Consider the following 23124-nt stretch of genomic DNA (forward strand, 5'->3'; position numbering starts at 1 on the left):
TGTGTTGCTTTATATGTGACGGGGGCGTTCTCTGGAAGGATAACGGTACCAGTGGTTCCCCAGAGAGAGAACAATTGGGAAACTGGGGGTAAACGCTACAGTAACCCTTTCTGATTTGCTTCTTTTTTTCTTAATACATCGTGCATGCCTTGCCTGTATTTAACAACGAACAATTTTAAGTAAAATTAAGGGCTGGAGGCGTGGCTCAAATGCTTGATCACCTGCCTGGTAAGTGCTAAGTCCTGAGTTCAAACCACAGTACCATAAAAAAAAAAAGTAAAATTATACTTTTAATGGATAGAAATTGATAGGAAGCTGAAATTTTCTCAAGGAAAATAGTGTTGATCGACAACTAAAACCACATACACACACAACAGAAGTTTTCCTCGTCCTCCTTCGCCGGGCTCGCTCACCCCAGGAAGGTTCTTTGCAACTCCATTCCTGCAAGCGGGGGATCAGCCCCGCCCCCTCCGCTACCCTCACGCCCCGCCCACGGAGGCACCGTCCTCAGTGACGTCACATCCGGCCGATCTGCTTCCTCGAATTCCCTCTGGCTCCCGCCTTCGCCCGCTTCCGGTCGTCGTCGTCGTCGCCGCTGCTGCCGCTGCTGCTGCTGCTGAGGCTGCTGGCGGAGGCCGGAGGATCGGGCGGCGGCGGCGGCGGCGGCTGAGAGGGCGGCGGCGGGAGCGGAGCGGGACAAGGGAGCGAGAGGAGGCGAGCGAGGAGCCGGCAGAGTGCGCCCTTCCGCCCGCCTGAGGAGCCGGAGCCGCCCGGGCCCCGCCGCCGCCGCCGCCGCCTGCCTGCCCGCCCGCCCGCCCGCCGGACAAAGCGGAAAGCCCGCGCCAGAGCCATGTCCTCGTCTGCCGGCAGCGGCCACCAGCCCAGCCAGAGCCGCGCCATCCCCACCCGCACCGTGGCCATCAGCGACGCCGCGCAGCTACCTCATGACTATTGCACCACGCCCGGGGGGACGCTGTTCTCCACCACGCCGGGAGGTGAGCGCCGGCCCGCGCCGCGTCCCGGGCTCCCGCCGGGCCTCGAGAACCCCCCATCCCCCAGCTCCGCCAGGCCCCCGGGACGCCGCGTGCGCTTCCGGGGCCCCTCACTCGGCTTTCTCTCGGGTCCGCGCGCCCGCCCGCCCACTCGGGAACGCGGCCCTCCGGTCGCGCGGAGAAAGCCCTTGTTCACGCTTCGTGGCAGTTCTGCGCACTTGACCCAGCCTTCCCTCCTCTCCGCCCGTTGCAGAGCCGATCGGTGCAGTTGGCCTTGCGTTGCACTCGGCCTTGCCGCTCCCTCTGGCAGATTGTGCATTTGTGCGCCTCCAGTACTTGCTTTCCGAGCTGTCCCACGGGCCTTTTTAGAGAGGAGTTCGGTGTGGGACCCTGCGATGACTGGTTTGGCTGCTTGTAGAACACCGGTAGGAGGCTAGATGCAGTCTGGAAGCCTCACCCAGCGTAATCCTGCTTTGATAGTATTGTTTACTTGGCTGGACGAGGCCCCACGGGTCAGAGGAGTCCCTAGACTGGGAGGAGACAGTGATAAAATAATGCTCAAGTAGTAAGCAAGGGACAGGAGGGGGTGGCAGAGCGATGGCATCCTTCAGAGTAGGCAGGCCTGTGGAGATGGTTGAAGGGGCCTTTGTCAAGAGCACACCGTAGTCGGGTGGGATTTCTTGAGCCCGGGAAAGAAGCTTGAAGAGCAGGGCGGTGCAGAGGAAGGCTCCTGGGCATTGCTTTCCAAAGGATGGCAGGGAACTGTTTATAAGCAACACGGGGGTAGGGGTGAAGCATGTTGAGTTGGTTGTAGAAGGGAGCTCAAAGGTTGTGCTCGGCCTGGGCTGTTCTCCAGAGGGAGGGGACTGAAAAGTGATTTTGAGAGCTTTATTGAAGGGAATGGGGCTTCCTTTTTAACCTCAGAACTTTGCCTTCTTTTGGTGACCGGGGTGCCTGGTCTCTGGCTAGAGGTTGGAGACTTGGTTGGCAACCCCAGCAGTCTACCGGACTGCTAGCCTTCCCGTAGGCAGGACTACCGAGTGTACTACAACCAATCCCATGCATTTGGGCCTGGGCCGACCTTGAATCTGTTGCACAATAACAAGGCGAAGAGTAAGGAGGCCTCCCTGCCAACACCAAGGGATAAAAATCTAGGAGAGAACTTGACAGAGGATCCAGTGAGGCCATTCCAGGGGAGGGGTGACTGCCTTGAAAGACTTAAAATTACCCAGGCAGGTGAAGTTCATCAATATGTATACAGAGACAGGTTTAAGGAAGTGTTACACACTTCTACTACAGTTTTGCTTTCCCTTGTTGAAGAAACCTCCTTGATTTGGTCTGTTGAGCAGCTCCTGTGTGGAGCATTTTTTCTTTTGTTGTTCTTCGCTTTTTTGTCTTTTTGAGATGAGCCTCACTAAGTAGCCTAGGCCTGCCTAGAACTTGGTATGTAGCCAGGACTGGTCTTGAACTTCTGATCCTCCTGCCTCAGCCTCTGAGTGCTGGGATTACAGAATTGCACCACCCCGCCCAATGGAGTGCTTTTTTTTTTTTTAATCGTGAAAGATTTTGGTAGACCAAAATCTGCCCCAGATAGTTATTTTGAACTTGAACTCAGAACTTTTAAGAAGTGGAGATTCATTTTGAAGGTGGTAGGATTTATAACTTACTCCACAATTCACAATTTTTGGTGGTACTGAACAGTAAATACTTGTGCTCCTAGCAGTTCAGAACACTTCGCAGTAACAATGGCATTTGGGGAAAGAACTAAACCTTTAGTTACATGTTAATCTTACTCCCCTAAGGGAAGAGCCACAGAGGAAAGCCCTTTTGGCATATTTTACACACTAAACTGTTATGTTTTTAAAATAACTTCATAGTCTTTAAGCATTGCTTTAAAGATAGAAATCTTTCTCATAGTCTGGATTAGTTCCTAAAATGCTCGGAGATTCTGCCAGATATACTGATTGATTTATTTACCCTCCAAACACATGAAATCACCACAGCTTGATCAAATAGCATTTAACCTGCCTCCACATAGATTTTACAGACAGTTTTTAGTTTTAAATACTTGTCCACTATAGAAAAGGACAATAGTTAAAGAGACTTTTCTAACTCTGGAATGCAAGCTAATTGTGATTCTGCTACCTTATTTGATTTCTCGATGGAGCTGTCTCCTGGGATAGTTGTGTTTTGAGGAATGAGCAGAAATAGAGACCTAAAAAAGGCCTTTCTTTTTGATAATAGCATTCTCATTAGCTGTTGCCACAAGAACAACAGAGGGTCACTATGATGGTTTGAAATCTTTTTTATGCCCTCCCTCTTCCTCTCTGCCTACTGGTTCCTCTTTGCTGCAATAGGTTAATGGGGCAGAATTATCTGAAGGCCATTGAAGGGTTTGGAAATAGAAGAGGCAGAAAGAAGGGAAAATAATCGCTTGGAGTGAACTGTGTCAAAATAAGATTATTTTGGGAGAGACCTGCTTTTCAATCTGGTTCTTTTTGGAAGGAATGGATCATATTCTGTAGATACAGAGAAAGGGCCAGTTTCTGACCCTGTCATAACATTTCTCATTTGGTGAATTTGGGCTGGGTTTGTTCTAGATCTGTAACTTTTGAACCAAAGTTGTACTTCTTTAACTCTGTAACTTAAGTTCTTTGCCACAGGACTTTATGAATCCCTGTGAGGAGTGCATGAAAAACATAATGAAGGGTGTTCAGTCACTTTGTTTGTTAATGAAGAAGATGGCATTTACTGATCTCAGGAGCAACACAGATTAGTATATATTGTGATTCAGCTTTAGTCTCATTCACTCAGCTGCAGGAATATATTTTGAAGAGGCTGTCCTTCAGTTTTTATATTGGATGAGTTTTTGCTGGAGAGGGACTGAATTCTGAGCCCAGAGAATGCAGCCGTTCTCATCCTTAAGATAGTGCACTATATGGAAGGGAGTGCAGTATGCGTGACAGATGTGGCACAGGGCCTTAAGATCCCATGAAGCCTGCTATGTGAGATAGCAAGGAGAACTGACTAGTCTGTACACTGACACTGTCAAGGTCATTCGTTAGTGACCTTTTGAGGACTGAAGTCTGTCTTTTTTGGGGAGGCGGGGGTGGGAATGGGATTTGAACTCAGGGCTTTGCACTTGCAGAGCAGGTACTCTACCACTTGAGCCACATCTCCAGTACATTTTTCTAGGTTATTTTGGAGATCTATTTGCCTGGGCTGGCTTGAACTGCGATCCTCCTGAGTTCAGCCTTCCAAGTAGCTAGGATGACAAGCGTGAGCCTGAACTCTTAAAGATAACTTTAATTTAATGTGATTTGGAGACATTGTAGACTTGATAAATAGTTTGCATGTTTAAAGATTTTCAGGTTAGATAGAGAAAAGTTAATGTGGAGAAAGCTACTTCCATCTGGTGAGAGAGGAAGGGAGCCTGGTGAATGGCAAAGAACCTTTTCTTGGCTACTAAGTCTTAAGGTGATCATATTAATGTTGAGAAGATTCTTGCTGCTGTATGATAGAACACATGTTCTATTGAGACTTACAGTCATTGGGTAAGACCTAGGATACCATTTTCAAATTTGATCATTTTATTTTGCTTCTTGGAGCTCCCTTAAAACCTGTGTGTTTCTTCACACTTACCAACTATCTATCCCATGTATATCTAGTTTTTAAAGGTCCCTTTAACTGGTTCTAAGACCACAGCTTAAAACCAAAAAAGCTCGGAAATCTTGAGTGTTTACATCTGATTAAATATTTGCTTAGAATTCTAGAGCAGATGTCTTGTGTATTAGACATTGTGACGGATATCTCAGAGAAACAGTTTAAAGGGGGAAGGATTTATTTTGACTTACAAGTTTCAGTCCAGGGTCAGCTGAATCCATTGCTTAGGCTAGAGGCTAGGCAGAACATCATGGTGGAAGGGCATCATGAGGAAAGTTGTCCACTTTGTGAACATGGGAAGGAAGAAAATAGTTGGATTAGAAGCCAGGTTTGAATCCGAGTGTTTTCCTCATATCATTAGCAGTAGTCCTTAATTAATTATTAGCATTCTAGATGGCGGCAGACAACATCTGTGAAATCTAATTCAAAGAATTGACTCAGGATGCAGCCAGCAACCTGGCAGATCCAATCAGCATTTTCTTGGAATCAGTGCCAGGCATTCTGTGGAGAAAACTTATTTCTAGGCAAGCCCAAACAGCAGTAGGAATGTTTGGTGTGCCTCATTTGACTCAGATTTCCTGGTGGTCAAGGCTAGATAGGCTTAAAGTGAGTATGATGCCATATGCTATTTTATACCTGACAGTAACTGGTTCAACTCATTTTGTAACTCAGACTCCAGAAGACCAGATTTGCCTAGAATACTTGTGTTGTGTTGTCTCCTGTGTCCTGTGTCACTATGTTACTTTTTATAAGTACTTTTAATTTCTCTGGACATTAGTTTCTTCCTGTATAAAATGAGAGGCTTCCACCAGATGCTCTCTGAGGCCTTATCTTAACACTGGATTTTTCTGAATAGGAACATAGTTATTATCATCTTCTCTTTTACCCTAGGTGTGTGTTCTGTTGTAGAAGTGTCCTAAGTGATTGCGCAGGGAACCATCCTTGAACATAATCTTGGAAATATTTGCTCCCAGTTACTGAGTCTTGGAGTTAATCATAGGACCGTTGGATAGACCTTTCACAAATCTTGAATGTCTTCCATTTGCCATATGTAGTCATAATACATTAGAAGGCCCTGAAGCTCCAGATGTATCTTTTGTTGATTTAAAAATTATATCTTTTATTGGTTTTATTTAGCACTTCAGGATTTGATGATTATGAACTCAGATTGTGGTTTGGTTGTTACCAATCTTCCTGGAAAACAATGGGGTTAGACAGCACTTGGTTTCCTTTCTTTTAATTATCTGCCATAGAACTTTTTACTAGTCTTGTCTATTTGTCTGTAACCTCCATGAAGAACAGATGTTTAAAACTGAAGTTTGTTCATGAGTGTTCTCTAATGCAATCAAAACCTTGCTATCACCTTCTTAGATTGAAGGAATAAGATGCTTCCTTTATAGTCCTTTCTGTGTTTTCACATCTTATTTTCCCTATTATTATGGGTGTGGGAGAAATAGGCCTTCTTTTCTGAGTGGTCTTGAAGCACTCGCTGCTTGTCCTCTGTTTCTGATCTTTTGATGGGCTCTTATGGGAGATGCAGCTGGAGAGTTGTTGAGAATTCCTAATAGAATACCGAGGCTCCTTGCCAAGTGCTTTGTTTCTTTTTTTAAATTCAATTTCTAGATTTGAAAGATTTGAAGGATACCTTCCTTTCTCATGATTTCTGCTGACCTGGCAGTATTGCTATATTATATGTACACTTATTAAATGCTTCACAAGTATTTAAAAATTCTCCTGTTACTTTACTTTGTCTTGATTTTTTTTTTTTTTTGAGACTCTTGTCTTGCTAGGTAGCCCAAACTAACCTCAAATCAAATTCAAAATGGTTCTGCCTCAGCCTTCCAAGTTGCTGGGATTCCATGTCCATCTTCTCTTGAACTTTTTTTTTTTTAAAGCAGTACTGGGGTTTGGACTCTGAGCTTCACACTTGCTAGGCAGGTGCTTTGCCAGTTGAGCCACTCCACCAGCCCCAACATTTTAAATATTTTTTTTTGTGGTAAAATGTATATAACATAAAATTTGCCATTTAAGTGTATAGTTCAATGGCAGTGCTTTCAACCAGTTCACAGTGTTTTCAACAATCATCACCATCCATCCCCAGAACTTCTTTCATTCTGCAAAGCTGAGATTTCATTCCTATTAAACAGTAACTCCCTATTAAAATCTAACAAAACTAGCAGCCCTTGAGAACCACTATCCTGCTATCTATCTTCATGAATTTCTCTGCTGTAGAGACGTCTTATAAGAGGAATCATATAGTAATTGTCTTTTCATGACTGACTTGTTTATTTAGCATGTCTTCAGAGTTCATGCAATTACCATTTTTAACTTTTTTTTTTCAAAGTGGTAATGAAGTTTGAACTCATGCCCAGAGTCTAGCAGCAGTCATCCTACCTCCACTTCCTGCATCTCTGGGATTACAGGTGTCTACCCCATACCCAGCTTGTTTGTTGAAATGGGGTCTCACTAACTTTTTTTTTCTTGGCAGTGCTGGTGTTTGAATTCAGGGCCTCATGCTTGCTAGGCAGGAGTTCTAACACTTGAGCCACTTCCCCAGCCCTCTCACTTTTTGCCCAGGTAGGCCTCCCAAGTAGCTGGAATTACAGAATTGCACTACCACATCTGGCTGTTTTTGTTTTTTTAAGTCTTTCTTCTAGTGTTTACCTCTGAATTTGTAAATTGTGTGGCTTAATTTTATTTCAGAATTTTAGATGTTAGTTTCCTACTATAAGAGATGAGATTTAGTTGTGATATACACTCCCCGCCTCCCAGAGGGAGGGAGATGTTATATCTATCCCTCTATTGATCATTCTTTTTGTGTATATAGAGACAGAAAGAGACATACTTCTCCCATTCTCCCAACTTCGTTTTTTTTTTTTAAACCATTTGGCTAAATTAATATTTATATAATATTAAATTTAGGTAGATGTTAAACACAAATGTGGCTGACACTGTTGGTTTCCAACCTCTTCCATGCTGCTACAGCTTTCCTCATTTTTAAGTAGTAGTATGCCAAGCTCCAGGTGTACACTCTGACTACTCTAAGGCAGTAATGGCTTTGCCAGTGTTTGATCTAGTGGGCATCTGATCCAGTGCCGAGAGTAAGTCAGCTTAGGGGTTTTCTGAGATTTTCCTCTCTGATGAACCAAAAGCCCCTTTTGACTCCACATTGTCCCTTGCTGCTTGAGACCCTAGTATGTGAGTGCATAGGGCCATCTTAGCCTTCTTGGAGGGTTTTGTCACCTGCTTGTTCAAACTGCTATTTGGGCACAGTACTTAATGTTTTCTTTTACAAGCTGTCCAGTTGCATGAGTAGGTGCTTAGCTCTGAAAGCAGCCTTAATAAAGATTGTAATAGGGAGGACCCTGTGAAAGTGTATTAACAGCTACCCTGCAAGTTAACCATGTTACAGTTGGCTTTCTTACCTGTTTTGTCCAACTTGCATAATTTCTTAGGTATATATAGCATAATGCATGGATTAATCATCATTTAAACTAATCTACTTGGTCTTGAAAGAGGCCCTTAAGCTCGAATGACCTTGTTTCTGTACCAACCATCTTGGCAAGCAGTTTTGGGCCTCATTCATTGGCTTTGTTGTTTTCTGCCTTTGAGAATTGCTAGTTTTTAGATCAAAAGATCTTTACTCTCCATCAAAGGAAATCTGTTTTACTCCCATACTTTCCGGGTGATGTTAGTGTCTAGAAAATGCAGGATCAAGGTATTTGAGTTTTTCTAATATCTGGTCACTAAAGGATGAAAATAAAATAAATATCTAATGTTAATTTGATCTAAAGGTTCCTGTTTGTTCTGAAGTTCTTTTGTGAATACTAAGTAATACATGCAATTTAAAAGACAGAACAGAGGCTGGGCACCGTTGGCTCATGGCTATAATCCTAGCTAGTCAGGAGGCAAAGATCAAGAAGATCACAGTTTGAAGCCAGCCCCGTCCAATAGTTTGTGAGACCCTATCTTGTAAAAAACTCACAAAAAAAGGCTGGCAGAGTGGCTTAAGTTGTAGACCCTGAATTCAAGCCCCTGTACCGCCAGGAAAAAAAAAAAGACACCACAGAAAAAAACCTGAACAGTACAGAGGCATGTAAAATGCCAATAGACAACCACTTTCAACTGTTTCTGTTTATACTGCTTTTGTTGGTTAATACTATTGCTGTAAATAATATGTATGCACACATTTGTGTCTTGATTTCTTAATATTAGACAATACTACTGACTCCCTGTTATAATAGACGAAAATTTAGGACACCTGTTATTACTTTCGAACTCTCATTTCCTGTGTCTTGCGTTTTACCTCTTTCTTCCTTTCTCCTTTTCTTTCCCTTTTCCCCTCCCTCCACCTTTTTCCTTCTTTCCCTTTCCTTCCCCTCCCCTTCTCCTTCTGTGCTGGGAATGAAACCCAGGACCTTGCACATTGTACACAAGCACTTGACTACTGAGCTACACCCCCAGCCCTCAGTTACCGATTTCTGTAAGTTGTATTATCATGTTGGGTTCTTCTGGTACTTACCTTTTAAACTCCAAATAATATAGTTAAACCTTGTCTCAGTCTGTCATCCTTAGCTCTCCACTGTACAAGATAATACCATTCACTGTCCTCCTGCCTTTACTTGTCTAGTACATCACCTTTATATTTTTAAAATAACATCAGGGTTTGTAACCATACTCTTCCTAACTATGCATCTTTTACCCTTTTTACTACAGCTTGATTGTAAACATTGAAAACTAGTAAATAGCATGTACAATATTGTGATTTTTTTTTTTTAATAGCATTCCTATTTAAAAACAAGGAGTATGATTATTTCCATAGAAGAGGAAATTGCAAACTCACTGGAAGGAAAGTGTTTCCATTTCCAGGATCAAATAAATTCTTTGTTTTTTTAATATGCCATCAATTGATCAAAGTCGTGCTGCATTTTAATATTGTGAGCTCTGGGTTTAATTTCTTTCCTTTGGGAATTTAAGGTTAACTTGTTTCTAGTTAATTTGTGGCTGCGTTGGTTGACATTAAATTGGGCTGGTAAAAACATGTCACATAGTTTAGATGAAATATGAATTACTACAAAGTTCTTGCTTCAAAAATGTGTCTGGTAATGGATCTGTATAAAAGACCATTCACTTTAGGTTTTTAAATTGTTTTCTTGGAATTCTTATATTTTTACAGTAATATCTGACAAAGGAAACTTTTTTTTCCAGGCATTTTATTCATAGTAAAACCATTTTTTCTTTTTCTTCTTTGAATAGTTGTGGTGTTTTGAATGGTCAGGTGCTTTTGAGTTAACACCATAGAATCCTTAATTTAACCTTGTAATTAAATTTTTTGGTCTGCAGTGATCTGAAGCACAAAAACTTGAAATACCCTCCTTTTGTAGTCATATTTTCCAGGGCCATATTTAAGAACATTAACAGAATTTAGTTAAGATCCTAGCTCTTTGCTTTCTTACCTTCTTAATTATTTACTGTGTTTGTATTCAAACTAAATATATCTTAGGAGTGCAGCAAAAAATTAATTAGAGCTTACAAATGGGTTTAGCAGGATATAAGATCAGTACAGAAAAGCTAATTGCTTTCTGTACACTTGCAATGAACAATCCAAAAATGAAACTGGGAAAATCTTTATATTAGCATAAAATAAAATACATAGGAATAAGTTTAACCCAAAGCATAAACCTGGTACTTGGAAACTATAAAATGTAAAGAAATAAAGAAGACCTAAATAAATGGAAAGACATTGAATGTTCATGAATCAGAAGACAATATTGTTAAGATGGCAATATTCTCAACATTCATATATTCATTCAGGGCAGTCCCCTTCAGAATTGCAGCTGATCAGGGAGCTGATTCCAAAATTCATATGGAACGTTAATGGACGTAAACAGTCTTGGAAAAGAAAAAACAAACTTGGAGTACTGCAAGTTTTGAAATCAGGAAGTGGTTACCAGTCATGAGAGTGTGGTACTAGCATATGGATATGCATGTAGTCAATAAAATAGAACCGAGCGATCATAAGCCCTCACAGTTACAGCCCATGAATCATCAGGGGTACCAAAACAATTCAGTTTGGAAGAATAGTGTTTCAAACATATGGGGCTGCACTTAAAAACTGAAGTTGGACCCCATAGCTCAAAGTCTTCAAAATATAAGAGCTAAAACTATAAAATTCTTAGTTGTAAACAGGCAGAAATCTTTATGACTTTGGTTTCTTAGATATGATATCAAAATCATTAGGAATTTAAAAAAAACTTAAATCGGGCTCCATCAAAATTAAAAACTTGTGCTGTAAGGAACATCTTCAAGGGGGGAAGTAAAGGAAGTCCACAGGATAGGAGAAAATATTCACAAATTATATATGATAAGAGATTTGTATCTAAAATATATAAAGAATGATTACAACTCAATAAAAGGACAGCTCATTAAAAATGTGCAAAGGCCCCGAGACATTGCTCCAAAGAAAATAGATGTTGGAATGGCCAGTGAGCACATGAAAAGAGCAAGCTCGACATGATTAGCCATCAGGGAAATGCAAATTAAAATCAAACCACAGTCAGAAACCACTCCACATCCACTAGGATGACTATAATCAGAAAGATAACAAGTGTTAGCTACAGTGTGTGGAAATTAGGACACACCCTGCTGATGGAATGTAAATTGTGCAGCCACTTAAGAAAACAATCTTTAGCAGTTTTTCAAAAGGTTACCTTGTGATTCAGCATTCTTAGGTATATGCCCAAGAGAATGGGCGTCCAAGCAAAAACTTGTACATGAATATTTAAGGCAGCATTATTTGTAATAGCTAAAAAATGGAAACAAGTCTGATGTCCATCAGCTGATGAAATGACAAAATGTGATACAGACATACAGTAGTCTCCCCTTATGTGTGGGGGTACACACTTCAAGATGTTCTCCAGGTATCTGAAACCACAGACTTCTTCAGATGTCTGAAACTACATACAGTTGATATCAAACCCTGTATACTACTCTTTTTCCTATGCGTACATACCCACGATAAAGCTTCATTTATAATTTAGGTATAGTAAGATATTGACAATAATAATAAAGTAAAACATTTGTAACTTTTCTGCAGTAAAAGTAATATATGAATTTCTGGAATTTTCCATTTAATATTTTGAAATTACAGAAAGCAAAACCTTAGATAAGGGGGGCTACTTTACAATAAAATTTGTGTGGCGATGGAAAGAAATGAAGCATATGAATATAATTACAACAATACATTATATGTCACAGTAGTTAGAGGATTTTGAAGGTACTCAACCATCAAGAAATGACAAAAATTTAAGGTAGTAGATACTTTAATTATCCTGAGTTGAATACTACCCCAAAAATATGAATAAAAACATCACACTGTGCTTCATAAATATATACAATTTAAAAAAGTAAAGCGAAGTACAGATATTCCTCAACTTAAAATGTGTTAACTTTTCTGAAGTTGAAAATACCACAATTCAAAAATGCGTCTAATACACCTACCAAGCATCATAGCTTAGCAACACAGTACACGTAGAAAGTCAGTTGTTTATCCTCTTGATCATGTGCCTGGCTGGAACTGTAGCTTGCTGCAGCTGCTCAGCATTACAGGAGAATATCATATGGCACTTAGCTAGATCAGGCACTGGTCAAGATTAAACTGGTTTCTGCTGAATTCATAGGCTTTTGTACCATCATAAAGTGAGTAAGTTGTAAGTTGAGCCATTATTAGATAGGGACTGTCTGTGCTACATGAATAAGTCTTGAAAAATATGCAAGTGAAAGAAACAACCACAAAAGACTGTGTGTGTGTGTGTGTGTATATATATATATACTTATATATATAGTATGACTCCATTTAAATGAAGTGTCCAGAATAGGTAAATACTTAGAGATAACATAAATTAGTGGTTGCCTAGGACTGGAAGGGATGGGCAAGGTTTTTTTATGGGGTAATGTTCTAAAATTGATCGTGGTTAATTTGGTGAATATGCTTCATTTTTTTCTCTGTTAGCATGTAATTGTACAAAGGGGTTTCATTGTGAATATGTTTTAAAACTTATTACACTTTAGATGGATGAATTACATATGAATTCCATCAATTAAGCTATTTTTAAAAACCTGTTTTAACAGCTCTACAAAGTCATAGTGGTTCTTCAAGTTTTTCTTCTACCTCATGCATTTAGGCAGAATCTCTACTACCTACTTTGTAGTGTGTTCAGTTCTTTAGTTCAGTAACTTAGAAAGCTTGCTTCTGTCCTATATTTTTTTCTATCCTGCAGTTTCCAAACTTGGTGTACTGTTATTTCATAGTATATTGGTAGCACTTTGAAATCTTTTCACTTCAGACAGTTCACTCTCACTATTGGAAGTCATTGGGACTGTGGTACCATGGGAAAAGGGCTGGATTAGGAGCTAGAGACCATGTGTTTCCTTCAGATTTTGATTCTGGTTATCTTTGTGACCTTGATCACATCACTTCTCTGGGTCTTAACATCATCTGTCAAAATGATCTCTCATCTTTTCATAGTCCATCTGTTCTGGAACTACTGTTACTAGGATTCTGAGAGAAGAATGAAGTTGGATTCTTTCCCAATATAGTTTTCATATTTTAATGACTGTAAGAATGACCTCAGAAACTTCAAAATATGGACTTCTGGGTTGTGCTGGGAATTGAACTCAGGGCCTTGTGTATGCCTATGCAAGTGCTCTGTCATTGAACTACATCCCCAGCTGAGTTAGAATATTTTTAACAAGCAACCCCTATGATCCTGATGTGGATATCTGCAGATCACAACCCCCTAGAAGGTTCCCAATATGGCAAAACATTTTTCTTAGTTTATTGTAGAGGCTAAAGCCAGATGGTTTATTTTCATTTATTATAAACTAAAAAAAAAATGACTATTCAGTTTAGTAGCAGAAATAGACTTTTTTTTTTCAAGTTGGTATCCTTTGGAGTTGGTTTGAAAGCAAGCCTTAAGGATTCTTTTATTTTGAAATGCCTTCAGAACAAAGAGGACTTTTAGATCCATTTGTGATCTGAGACACTTAAGTCATACTTTCCCATGGTCTAGAGACTATGTTTAGTATTCTAGTTTAAGTAAGGATGGTGAAGGTAGAGGGTAGAGTTTCTTTTGGCTTTTTCTCACTTCAGAAGGCAGGTTTGACTTATTTTCCATTAGAGCAAAGGAAATTAGTAGCTTTTGTGCGAAAGTGTTAATTTTATCACTGCAGATACTATCCACAAGAAAAATTTCACAACTATTTAGCTCAGTATTGGTATTATTTCTTTAGATTATTATTATTTGTCTCCTCCCTTCTTTGAGAGGACTGTTTTGTTTCCATTCTATAGTTCTTTACTTTTTTCCACTTCCTCACATTTCAAATAGATTTGTTAGCTGTTTCTTGGGATGTAGTTGTAGTATGTTGAGTCTGCTTAAACCACTCTCCTTATTTTAATATGACAAAGCATTTCCTTCCTCCTTCCCTACCCCTTTTCTTTCTTTTTCACTTGAGAATCTAAAAGCATTTATCAACAGGTAGTATTTAGATTATACTTCTTTAAACTGTGGATATCTTTTCACACAATTTTACTTTAATCTATAAATATTACCTTTAGCTTGGATGCCTAAACCCTTAAGTAAGGAGGTTTTTCTTTTCTCAATTTAAGAACACTGTGAGCAGGATAGCTCCACACAACTACTTCCCTTTGTTACTTACGCAGCGTTGACAGATATGCTGAGCTAAGACTCCCCTTCTCCACTGTCACCAGCTTCAGTGGATATTGCTAAATGATCACCACATTCTTTCTTACTAAACCAGTCTTGTCTTAGAATCAGCAGCAAAGCTCTGCATATCTATCTGCTGCATTTGCCCAACATCAGGCATCTCTATTTGTCACTTGGTTTTATATTTTATTTATAGCCATTAGTAACTTGTGAGGACCATGACAAAAGGAACTGACCAGGTTTCCCCCTTCTTGGTTTTACTGAGACATAATTGACAAAATTGTATAAACTTCAGGTGTACAGTTTAGTGATTTTATATATATAAAGATTGTGAAATGATTGCCGCAATCAAATTTGTTAGTACATCTGTCATTTCACATAGTTACCTTGTTCTGTGAACTTGGTGAGAACATTTAAGATCTACTTTTGGTAAAATAATACAGTATTGTTTAATATAGTCATGTGCTGTACTTTAGATTCCCAGGACTTACTTTTCTTGTAACTACCAGTTTGTACTCTTTAACTGGCATCTCCCCATTATCTCCACCCCTGGTGTCTACCATTCTGCTCTCTGTGAGTTGTGTGTTGTTGTTTTCAATCCCACATACAAGTGAGGTCATGGAGTATTTGTCCTCTGTCTGGCTTCCTTCGTCTAGCATAATGTCCTCAAGGTCCACTCATGTTGGCACAAATAGCCATATTTCATTCTTCTTAAGGATGAATATTTCATTGTGTGTGTGTGCATACACTTTCTTTTTTTTGTGGTGCTGGGGCTTGAACCCAGGTTCTTGCACATATTAGGTAAGCTCCCTGCTACTAAGCTATATCCCCAGCTACACCACATATTCATTAGCCATTCATTCTTTAGAGATTTAAGTTGTTTCTATGTCTTGGCTATTTTGAATAATGCTGCAGTGAACACAGAAATATAGGTATCTCTTTGAGCTACTGATTTTCTTTCCTTTGGCTAAATATCCAGAAGTGGGATTGGTAGATTATATGGATGTATTTTTAATTTTTTTGAGGACCCTCCATACTGTTTTTCATAATGGCTGTACTCAATTTACATTCCTATCTACCGTGAATAAGAGTTCCCATTTCTTAATATCCTGGCCAACACTTAAATATTGTGGTTTTGGTAATAGCTACCCTACCAAGTATGAGGTGGTATCTCATTGTGGTTTTGATTTGCACTTCCCTGGTGATTGATGGTGTTGAGTACCTTTTTGTACTTGTTAGCTACTTGTAAGCAGCAGGGTATTTTTTTGTTTTGGGTTTTTTTTTTGGCGCAGCGGGGGGGCTGTAATCAGGGTTTGAAAGCAGCAGGTTTTTATAACTGCCAGGTTAAGTATACTCTTCAGTGGTATTATGTAAGACATTCAGGTAGCTCTTATTGGGAAGCTCTGTCTGGGGAGCATGTCAGTCTCAATGCTCTTTTGGAACGCCTTTAAAGGTGGCTGTCTATTTTTTCACATACTTATTTATTCCTTCCTTTAAATTTTTTTTTGAAGATTTTAAAGTTAGGATATAGATCAAATATGAATAAGACACAGCCCTGGCATAAGGAACTAAAAGTCTTTGGAGATAATCTGATAAACGGGTCCTGTGTATGTGTATTGAGTGGGATGGGGAGAAAGAATGTTTAAAGGAAGAGGAAGGGGAGGGTGTCTTCATAGAGAAAGTGATGTTGAAGCTGAGTATCTAGATAAGCAGGACTTTCCTGGGAGAAGAGGAAGAAAGGGTAGGTGAACCTGTTCACGGGCAGGGACGTTAGAGTTTATTCTTTTGGCCTGAATTGGAAAATCCTTAGATAGATAGAATTTAAGCTAAGTTCCTAAGCAGTATTATATGTTGGTAGCCATTTAATTTACTTAAAATTCCTCATTCCTGTTTCCCAGGAACCCGAATCATTTATGATCGAAAGTTTCTGTTGGATCGGCGCAATTCTCCCATGGCTCAGACCCCACCCTGCCATCTGCCTAATATTCCTGGAGTCACTAGCCCTGGCACCTTAATTGAAGACTCCAAAGTGGAAGTAAACAACTTGAACAACATGAACAATCATGACAGGAAGCATGCAGTTGGTAAGGGAATGCCAGTGTTGGGGGCCAAGAATGTGGCTTTGGGAAATAGAATGTCCGTTTTCTGTTGTAGGCTGAAAAAGTATATATCAGGTACAACTGATAGGGAACACACACACACACCCCCAGAGGGCCAGATGTGATGACCTGTAATCCCAGCTACTCAGGAGAATGAAGTATGAGGCTGGCCCAGGTAAAAGCAAAGACCTTCCTTATCTGAAAAAATAAAATGAAAAACAAAAAGACTGGGGGTACATTACTCAAGTGGAGGCCCTGAGTCCAGTCCCCTATAGAGAGGACAGAGGTGTGGCTCCAGTGGTAGAGTACCTGCTTTGCAAGCATGAAGCCCTGAGTTCAAACTCCATTTCCAAAGACAGAGAGAGAGAGAGAGAGAGAGAGAGAGAGAGAGAGAGAGAGAAACAGAATCTCATTGCTCCCATTTCCGTCATCCTTGGAAAATAGACCTTATTTTTGCCAAGAAGAATGGACATTGTTATGGTGTGAGAAAAGTAGTGTAGTTTGTTTCCCTTGTTTTCCAGAACTACCTGTAACAACTTGTATAAATACCTTCTGCACACAGACACACAGTTTTATTTATAACAAGGCCTCCCTACCTACGCAGAATAGAGAGGTGGAAATGGCCAGCTCTTGTATATACCTCAGGTGTTGCACTTGTGCTTGGTGACGCCTGTGCCTGAGAAGCATTCTGCTGTCTGTAATTCCAGTTGAGTTTTTAATGGACAAAGTGTTGGTTCAGAGCATGGCCCAAATTCCAACCTTCCAGAATATTATGTTCACCTGATAGATGAAGCTGTTGTATAGTCAGCCTGTAGACAAAGGGACTCTGGAAAAGTTCACTTGTGTCTTTTTCCACAAGTGCTTTTTTCCACTGGTGATGTGACTTTTTCCCCCCAGATTTAAAAGAATCTTTTTTTCATTTATTCTTATTTTTTGAGATAGGGTCTTGCTATGTAACCCAGGCTGGCCTTGAACTCATGATATTCCTACCTTAGCCTTCTAAGTGCTAGGATTATAGGCATGAAGCACTAAATCCAGCCATAAAAAGTGTTTTGAGGTACCAGAGAATGGGACAGTTTGAATTATTTGTAGGGAATGCCATTTAAAATTATTTTGCTTTTCTTTTTTGTACTAAACTTTTTTTTTTTCCTTTGTCTTAACCAGGGGACGATGCTCAGTTTGAAATGGACATCTGACTCTCCTGCAAGGAGCAGAAGAAAAGCAGCAACGCGGATACCTGTGTGTACCTGATTTGGCCAATATGATCAACAGTGAAAAGACAGAAGAGGCAGTACCAGCAGTCCCCAGTGCAGTCTCACCTCCCGTTTTCCCCTCGTGTGCCAAAAGATGGGAAGATGAGCTTTATCTGACCATTTCTTCTCCCTGTTTCCAGCCCCTGCCTAGCTACACAGATTAGCCTGAGGCTTTTGGGGTATTTCTGTAGAACTAAGCAGCCCATGGATGAAAACAGTTAAACTGGTTTCCTTGATCGTTTCTCTACTGAAACCCTCTTCTCCTCAGATTTATCCCAAATCTAGTATCAGTCTATCAATAGCATCCTGACTGGGATGGCTGGAAAAGAGATACAGGAGTTTGGCGAATTCATCATTATTCATGCTCTTTACCTTGTTTTCTCCTTATATCCCACCAGTGAGTTGACACTGAGTTTGGTATCTTTAAACCAGCAAGGGAAATGATAAACTTAAAAAAAGAGCTGCTTTCCCTTTTACCTTGAAGAGCTTGTCCTTAGGGACAGAGCACAGCTTGTGCAACTCTGGTAGCATTACCCTGTGACACTGTTTTGAAGTCCAGTTCTCTTTCCTCTGGGAGGAATGTGTCTGTCTCTGATATTGTAGCTCATCATCCCATTCCTTTCCAAAGGACATTTGTGCAGATATTTTTTAAGTTCTACAACAGAAGAGAGCCCTTGGTAACCAACTACTTTTTGCTCTTCTGCCATTCCTCCCTGCTTGGATCTTGTTGCTGGCAGAGTCCTCTTGTATTATGAGATATTCAGGTGATTTTGACTGCTCCCAGAGCAGGTCTACATGAAGTAATAGAGGCGTTTTGTCCTCCACTTGGTGGATAAGGCCTGATTATAGTATTCTGTCAGATAATACCTAGCAATGACCTCTGAAGAGTACCATTCTCAGTAGTCACTGTTTTAAAAATCCAGTGAACTTTGTGATATTTGTTGTCTTGAATTGCAGTTTCTTATATTTTAAGTTTAAAACCTTCAGAATGTTCTTAGACAAAAACTATATTTTTTTTCCCAGTTTTGATCTGCTTCATTTGGCTGCTGGGATAGATGAGCATGGGCTTAAAAATGTGTTCCAGTTTTCTTGCCATTCCCATTGTACTTTGAATTTTCCCTTTCCTTTCTTCCCTCCTCCCTTCTCGTCTCTCCTTTTCCTTCCCTTTCCTCTGCTAGGCCATTTTTCAAATCTACATCTTAAGATACCTCAAGTGTTGGTATCTAATAGTATCTGTCACTTCTCTTATCTGAGCAGTGATCTTTTATTTTTAAAATGATGACAGACCTATTTTTAGATATGTTTTCAGTACAATTTTGAACAGCAACTTTTTAACTAAACATCTTCCAGTATTAGGAAGGTAAAAAATGTCCATAGGCGAGTCTGCTGTTCTGTGTCATTGTCCTTTGTCTCCCCTAGTTCCTTCTGAGCCCTTTTCTTCCTTGAGTTTTGAGTATGTGTGTTTGGAGTTTATAGTGGGTGGTTTGTAAAGCTGGACCATTCTGCCTTGCTGTGGGTTGTTCAGGAAAGTCTCATTCTTTCCCTTTTGCTTTTCCATTTGTCCTCCTCCCCACCCTACTCTCCTGGTACTATGGACTGGCACAGCAATCTCAGGAGAGTGACTCCCTGGAAGAAAGGCTGATGAATCCGTCCCCTCAAAGGAAGACTACTAAAGTAGTCACTGGTGTCCTGGGAATTTCTGGTTGGATTGGCTGCCCTAAACCTTGTAAGAGATCAGATCCCAGGATGAAAGTAACAGGCCCATTGAGTAAGAAAAGAAAGCTGTTTGGTTTTCTTTTGAACTATGAAAAGACTCTATTTGTGAAGACAGAGAGGAAGGAGGTCTACAGAACTTTGTTCTGTTGTCTGCTACAACATGTGAATAGTTCAGAGTGAAAACTTTTGTGATGCTTGGTGTCTCAGGAATAAGCTGGATCCCTAATGTTTTGGGGATGCTTTGAGTTTCAGAGTTGATAATCAGAGAAGTTTTTTTTTTTATTTGTTTGTTTAATGTATTCCTGTTTTGATAGTAATTAAACTCCAAATTTTGCTTCACATAGTCTTGGAAAAAAGTTGTGCTGTCATTGGCATAAGAAGCTTGTCCAGGACCTCTTTGTACCCTGGAGCTTGGTTCTTTGGGAATGAGTTTTTCATTCTTCATGCACTGGTAGTGGCATCCTGTGGAAACTGACTCCAGCTAACACCTAGAGCAGTCAGTGAGTTATCTATTGCTGTGTAACGAATTACCTCCAAATTTAATATCTGAAAATAGCAAATGTTGTCTGTCACTTTCTCTGGGATGGGGATTTGGGAGCAGCCCAGCATGATGGTTTTAGCATGGGGTTTCATGAAGATGAAGGCAAGGTGTGGGCTGAAGCTGCTGTCATCTGGAGCTGGAGGATCCAAATTCCCTCTTTTGTGACTGTTGGCTGGATGCCTCAGTTCCTCTTCATGTGGATCTCTCTATAGGGCATCTTGAGTGTCCTCACCATGGTAACTGGCTTCCCCCTGAGTGACTGATCCCAGAGAAGGAGACAGGACAGGAAGAAGGATATGGTGCCTTTAAACCACTACGTCCCTCAGAGGATAAAATCAGGTCAACAGGGAGGTGGATTTGATCTAAATGATAAGCATACATTGCTACCACAAACAGTTCTCTAAGATGGGATGGAAGATAAACTTTTCTTTCCACAGACCTATCTGATAGTTTTGAGAGTGACAAGAAATGATGGTTCCCAGGAGAACTATGATATCTATAGTCTGCCTGAATACCAGCAGCTCAAGGATGCTTATTTGGAAGTCTTAGACTTGTCTCTGAGGCTCATTTACCACTTTTGTATTCCTTTAGCCAGTAATTGACAGAAGGAATTGGGGCCTTCCAGCTGAGCTTCTGAAGCTGTCTTAATTGATTGGGGATTGTCAAGTAAAGGGGAATTACATTCTAGGTTATTGAGCTGGAGAAAAGCAGTTCAGGTTCAGTGTGAAATAGATGATGGTACCAGAAAGCCAGGTCCTCACCTGAATCCCCAGCTCACAGACTTGGATTAGTACTCCCAACCAAGAAGCAACCCCTCCATAAACTAGGAAACACATAAGAATTACAAATGTCTGTTCCTGATTACTCTGGCAAGACCAATGAGGTTGGCTCTGTATGCCCGTCTTGTCCTGGGCTTTTTGATGGAAATAGCTCTTAAAGAAAACCAGTTGTTTTTACCCTCAGGAGAAACTTGGAGGTGGCTTGTCGGTTCAACACATCCTTAGTAAATGTCTGCTTTGTGTTTCTGGCACTCATTCCCAAGTCAGCAACTTCAGATGTCTTAAAGATGCAAATTCTTGTTTGGAGTTACACTTTGCCCCTTCCTAGCATTTTCTTTCCTGTAGCCATGAGTACTTTAGCATGTGCTTGAATAAGGAGCAGTGCTGCTCAGGCAGCCATAAGGAAAAGAAATATCTTTAATCTACCTTCCTATGAATTTTGGTTTTCTTACTAATTTTGAGGTAGAGTCAAAATAGTTTTGTTTTTCTGTTTAGGTTACTTTCTCTTTGGAACTCTCAGACCTTGCCTTCCTAGTTAATACCATTAAAGTCCCACATTTCCATCAGAATTCAGCTAGGTCTTTGGGTTTCATTCATCCCAAGTCCATTCTGCAGCCCGTTTGTGGAGTTATCTGCTTTGAATCAAGGCACTGCTCGGCATGTTGCAGCTATGTTCCAGGGATGGAATCTCCTTCCCTCTCCCCATCTTGAATACCAGCTGCTTGAAGGGGGGCCCTTCCTCTTTGCAGTCCCCTTTAGAGGAGGCCCTACTGCCTTTGTCTGGTTCAGAACTGCCTTTCTTGGCATGTTTTCTGGACTTTCAAGCATATGGGCAACTATTTATTAATCTGCGAAACCCAATCACTTACCCACCCTAATCATCTAGGAGGGGTTGTATTTGTTGTAAAGAAACTTTGTCTCTTTGGTAGGGTGATTTCTGTCTGAACTTGGAGGGGGCATAGTTACCCCACAGCTTCTTATCTCTTAGCTTTTAATCAACGATTAAATTAGATCTTGATGCAGGTGGGTCACCATTTTAGAATGCTTATGCTCCAGGGCATTTCCTGTTCTAGTAATGGTTTTCTATTTTAGAACTGGTGTTTCCTTGAGGATAGCTCACAGAAATTTCTAACTGAAGACTGTAAGGATGATAGATGCATATTCCTTTTTCCAATTACTGATTTGTGACACCTTTTCTGCCTATGGGATTAATACTGTTTTTCTCTAGGCAGGTCCTGGAAGTCAATACCTTTTGGCAAAGCTTAGCTTTAGAAGTCTTTTGGATCCCTGTTCAGATGGTCTATGGTTTCTCTTTGTTAACCTCTCCTTTACAGCCCTGGCAGACCATACTATGTGTCATGGATACCCAGTGGAAAGTATTACTGAACTGAAACATGTTTCCCAGGGTATTTAACTCTTACTCTACCACCTTTCTAATACAGAAGGCTGGCAGAGAGATGCTGTATGCGTGATAATCACTTGGCCATGTTGAAATTTCCAAAGGTTGCTCTTGGCGGTGCTTAAAACCAAAATTCCTAGACACTTCAAACTTGGAGAATTCCATGAATCCAGCACAGAATATCCATTCTTGCCTCAGCATATCTCCTTCCTCTCCATTTTAGTCTTTAAAAATAAAACAAATCCAAGCTCAGGCCAAGGGGAACTGCTCCTGGAAAGCAGGAGAGTGGGGAGGAACAATAGCACCAGTGCCTTTCCTTCACCTGCAGAGCCGTCTCTTTCCAGGGTGAGAACACCCTCCGCAGCCCCAGGATAACCCTGAAGGAAGGGGTCTTCAGATGTCCCATTTTAATATCTTTATAAACATTTTATAGACAAAGCCCTTCCTTGTCTAGTGCCACCAGTTCCAACCATACTGAATGGAAAGGCGGAAGCTGCCAGCACTTTCTTCCGTCCTCTCCTGTCTTCTTTGATGTGTTGTCCCCTCAGACCTCCCTTCCATTCACTGTTGGGGATGGATAGTGGAGGGCACCATGCAGTCCTGAGGCAGTCCTGTGTGATTTCATGACCAGTTTTTTGTTTTTTAACTGTCCTTCCAAAACCAGCAGGTATTTGGAAATTAGGGGAAAAGTTAAATTCTCAATCAAACAGTTGCTGTTACAGTTAATAAAGACCTTGAGTATCAACTTGGGTGTTTTTTTATGTTTTGTAGTGCTGGGGATTAAACCCAGGGCCTTGCACATAATCACACACTCTACCACTGAGTCACAACCCAGCCCCAACTAGTGTTTTAATGTTTTAAATTTTTCAGATGAATATCTGTTGAGGGTTTCACATTTGGGTAGTCATAGCTGGTGGGGGAGATAAGCAGAGCTAGTTGGTACATTAGGGTTCTCAA

General features: G+C 40.7%; 1 protein-coding gene across 1 annotated transcript; it reads left to right on the forward strand.

The window, feature by feature from the left end:
• The first annotated feature begins 789 nt into the window (after positions 1–789).
• On the forward strand, positions 790–22912 carry Eif4ebp2 (eukaryotic translation initiation factor 4E binding protein 2). The gene is made up of 3 exons (XM_020162095.2): positions 790–995; positions 16279–16464; positions 17644–22912. The coding sequence occupies exons 1-3, from the start codon at positions 851–853 to the stop codon at positions 17673–17675; spliced, it is 363 nt and encodes a 120-aa protein (XP_020017684.1). The 5' UTR covers positions 790–850; the 3' UTR covers positions 17676–22912.
• The last annotated feature ends 212 nt before the right edge of the window (positions 22913–23124 follow it).

This window comes from Castor canadensis, chromosome 7, assembly GCF_047511655.1.
Source record: "Castor canadensis chromosome 7, mCasCan1.hap1v2, whole genome shotgun sequence".
Classification (NCBI taxonomy): domain Eukaryota; kingdom Metazoa; phylum Chordata; class Mammalia; order Rodentia; family Castoridae; genus Castor; species Castor canadensis.